We start from the raw sequence: 4,423 nt of genomic DNA, 5'->3' as shown, positions 1-4,423 counted from the left end.
CTCCACTATATCTTTACATAGAGACTAGTTATTTGCTTTTTTATTTATTTTTCAGATCTCATATAATATATCCTTTAATATTTAATTTAAGAGCATTGCTGTGTGTTTTATGGACCTGAGTGAGATCTGCTGTGAGAATTAAATAAGAAATGTAGAAAATGTCTGCTGTGTAAGTTGTAAAGGGCTTGTTGTCCTCCTTCCACCAAAGATACCACCCGGCCGAAGAGAGACTACGAGGTGGACGGGCGAGACTACCACTTTGTGATGTCCAGAGAGCAGATGGAGAAGGACATCCAAGAGCACAAGTTCATTGAGGCGGGACAGTACAATGATAATCTGTATGGAACAAGTGTCCAGTCTGTAAAATATGTGGCTGAAAGGGTGAGACTCTTTACTTGTTTCTAAAAGCTATATGTTAGATGCACCACAGACAAGTAACAGAAAAGCTATAATGTCGTAGATGTTGTTTTGGATATATTTACACCATATGACATTTATTTTAATTTGCATAGTGAAGCTTTATATCATAACCTGAGGTACATCTCTTGTAATTTCATGCCTGTCTCAGGGTAAACACTGCATTCTGGATGTGTCTGGAAATGCCATCAAACGACTACAAGTAGCACAACTCTATCCCATCGCCATCTTCATAAAACCTAAGTCTATTGATTCATTAATGTGAGTATTAATTTAGTTTTTTATTACAGTACTTACTTTTTCAATTCTATAATGTTCCACTGGCCTGTATGTTTACTGTATATTAACAATCGCCTAAATTGTCCTTGTACCTACATAAAAACTACATTATAGCTTGCTTATAAATGTTAAAGTGTTTGGTTCACAGTTCTCATAAGCTGAAATAAAACTAAAGACAGAATCATGTTTATGTGATGCTTTGTGTGTTTTGTGTGCAGGGACATGAATAAGAGACTGACAGAGGAGCAAGCCAAGAAGACATTTGACAGGGCTTTGAAGCTGGAGCAGGAGTTTGGTGAATTCTTCACAGGTATGATGTTCATAAAAGCACAAAGCAAAAGAATCCTCTCTGTCTCTCACTGCAGTATACAAGCACACTAACTGATTAAACACACACTGCTGATTAAAAGGCTCTCCTTCCAGCCTACCACAGTACAGAAGGACCGCATGCACAGGGTCTGAAATGATCAGGATTCATGGAGAGACATTTTTTTTTAGCCCAATCCAGACTTACTGGACTAATGATGAACTAACTTCTGCAGTTATAAAATGAACAACGTTGTGTTGATGTGATGATGTGTCAGTTCTGTAAGATAGTAAACAGTAGGACATGGGAGCATTTTAACTTACAATGACTGTAATAATGGATATTATTTAATCTAACTTTTAATCTATGGATTTTTTTGTTTAGATTGCATGTGTAAAAAATTACATTTTTATACATTTGTTTTATATTAGTGGTGGGATCCTGCATTTCTTAACTCAAACGAAGGGGTCCACAGGTTCTTTTTTTACTCTACCATAAGAAGTCATAAAATCCTATACATGGGGGCTTTAAAGTGGAAATGTTGAGGATTATATTTTCAATAAATATCTGTTAAGCCACTATGAACAAATTAGGTAACAGGGAACTGGGGGACTGTCAGAAGCCTGTTAGCTCCCCCCTGTGGTGCTTCTCAACCAACTCAGAAAATGTTTGAGCATATTTTCGATTCACCATAATTTTTGTAAAATGGCCAATATTCAAAATCTCGCTTCTAATGTTCTCAGAAGTGAATTTAGAGGTGAAATAGCATACCAAAATAGTAAAAAACTGAATAGAAACCCCGTCGGGTCGTCCACTAATCGGAATGGTGTTGGTTCGATCCCCGGCTCCTCCTGCCGCATGTTGAAGTATCCTTGAGCAAGATACTGGACTGTGTGTGAATGTGTATGAATGAGTTAATTTCTGTTTGATAGCCTTCACCATCACTGAGTGAATGTGTGTGAAAGGGTGAATGTAGCACGTAGTGTAAAAGCGCTTTGAGTGGTCGGAAGACTAGAAAGGTGCTATACAAGCACAGCTCCATTTACCATTTACCAGTCAGAAAAAACGCAATGCATTATGGGGCGGTTGAGTATGTGCAGTAAGCTCACGCAGCATGCTCAGAAATTCAAGCTAACCTAATATACATCCGGGCATTTCTTGCATACACAAAATTAACATACTGTGCAGTTGGAACACATTATATACTCAATTTGACACCATACTTAGTATGAATAGTATAGTGTATACTATGTGAAAATAGTTATAGTGTATAGAATGTGTAAAATGTAGTTAATAACTGGACTATATATATATATAAATTTATTCTGGCCATTCAAATTAAATGAATGCAAAAACCATGAATGACGTACATTTAGTGTGACGTCATGGACAGACTTTCTCTCAGCACCCCCAACTCTGACTGACTTCAAGTGCCAGTTTGTAATACTGCAAATATATAAATACTACAATACTTTCATCAGTGGGCCACAGGCTCATTCACCAATAGATAGTGACTTAACAGATATTTATTTAAATTAAAATCTTTCAGATTGCCACTTTTTACATTTGACAGCTGTGAGGCTTCCTGATTCAAAAGTTGCATGTGTGACTGTCATGATTTAAATGTGATGTCTCAGTGTTCCATAGTACATAAAGAGTTCCCTTTGCTTTGCAGCCCTGGTTCAAGGAGACACCTTAGAGGACATTTATAACTACTGCAAACAGGTCATAGAGGAACATTCAGGACCCTATATCTGGATCCCCTCAAAGGAGAAACTATAATAACTCATCATCCTGGAAGGGAGTCTGGACTGCTAGAAACTAGTAATAAGTTGTAACATATGATAACTGTGTGGCGATGATTAGACTTCATAAATAACTATTGTGAATATATTTTGTTTTTTTTATCTTATTTTCTCGTATGTTTGGTTATTGCTTAATTTTTTTCACTCAACATGAATGTTCCTGAATGTATACCACAAAGTGTTAGGAAATTTTAGGTCTTGAGACATAAATCGTTTGTATATTTGTTGATTTTTAATTTGAACAAAGAGAAAACAAAATGTAATGAAAACTGAATAAATATGGGGTGTGTGTGTCCACATCAGTGCTGCGCTGAATCGCAGACAGTAAACTGTATTTGGCATACACAGAGTTCTCTGCTCCTCTTACATAGGAAGGAAAGTAGGTATTCCAGCTGCGACACCATTCCCCTCCCCCTCCCCTCACCCTGCGGCAAATAATCATATGAGGTTTGATGTTTTGTCTGATTTTGCATCCCCTGAACACAGCTTCACTTTGTGTTTGTTTACATTGTCGTTTCTTCCTTGAATTGCTGTAATTATTTCTCTGACATTGAGGATGTGTGAGGAACATGTATTATTCACTGTAAGATTTCCATGTGTTTTTTTTATTTTAAAGCAGACATTGCTCATCCAGCTGTTGCATTGACAATGATGAGAAAAAGAGAGAAAGCTGCTATCGGCAACAGAGATGTAACACTATATTTTGCTACTTAAACTGCTAGAGGGCACAAAAGCACAGAATTATTTATTATTGAAAATATAACTTTGATTAAAAGGTCATTTACAGAGCATATTTTATGTGAGTGATGTAGTATGTTGTGACTGTGTTAGGGTGGATGGTGAAAGAGACATTTGATGTTTGTATTTTGTAGACTTGGAGTGGAGGCAGTGGTCTAAGTAGTGATTAAATTTATACTGAACACACATTTCTGTCTTTTGAAACTAATAGTAGGGACAGTGAAGAATAGAAATAAAAAATAAAAGACCAATACTTTTTGAAAGTATAAAATATACCTTGTAGAATATGAAAGTAAAGTGAATGCAGAAATTGCACAAAATGCAGTTCAGTTAAACATTATGGAGTCGTTAAGGATTTAAACAAAAGGTGAGTTTTCCTACTTTACCTTGAAAAGAATACTGATTCAGATGGCTTGTTCTCCTCAGACAGGCTGTTCCAGTCCTAATGAGAAAGGTTTGATGATAATGATTGGATTTATAGCTTGTGGCCATAGGCTGCAGCAGAGGAATAGTAAAACAATGGAAATTTTGTACTAAAAAGACCATGAAAGATGCCCAGTCGATATGTCTAACTCAGACTGCGGGATTTTGTCCTCCATCATTTACACTGAAAGTTCATTAAGACAGGATCTCTTAATGTCCGGTATGAACAGGAGGAACAGCAAGAAGAACCTGTTTCATATAGGCACCTGACAAGAGAGACAGACTTGAAAAAATGTCTAATTGTTAGATATGAAAATGTAAAAACATAAACATACTGATTATGGACACAATGTACAGTGTTAGTCATTGGTGAGCCTAAAACACTTATATTGACTCTCAGGTGGATCTCCTGCTCCTTGTTCAAACAGAATGCTGTTTTAAAGGTCCAGTGTGT

The 4,423-nt window shown here is 36.5% G+C and overlaps 1 protein-coding gene across 1 annotated transcript in view; it reads left to right on the top strand.

Moving 5' to 3' along the window:
• dlg2 (discs, large homolog 2 (Drosophila)) overlaps window positions 1–4,414 on the top strand; it is a gene marked incomplete in the record, with an annotated part of 110,841 nt that extends 106,427 nt beyond the window's left edge. Inside the window, 4 exon segments of the mRNA XM_035666687.1 lie at window positions 209–381; window positions 569–678; window positions 915–1,006; window positions 2,679–4,414. Of these exon segments, the coding sequence (XP_035522580.1) occupies window positions 209–381; window positions 569–678; window positions 915–1,006; window positions 2,679–2,785 (482 nt within the window).
• Window positions 4,415–4,423: the final 9 nt, after the last annotated feature.

The sequence above is a fragment of the Morone saxatilis genome, unplaced genomic scaffold (assembly GCF_004916995.1).
Source record: "Morone saxatilis isolate NCDOM2014 unplaced genomic scaffold, NCSU_SB_2.0 Contig20, whole genome shotgun sequence".
NCBI lineage: Eukaryota > Metazoa > Chordata > Actinopteri > Moronidae > Morone > Morone saxatilis.
The sequence above is the reverse complement of the archived record's forward strand: the minus strand, read 5'-3'. Positions and strand labels throughout refer to the sequence as shown.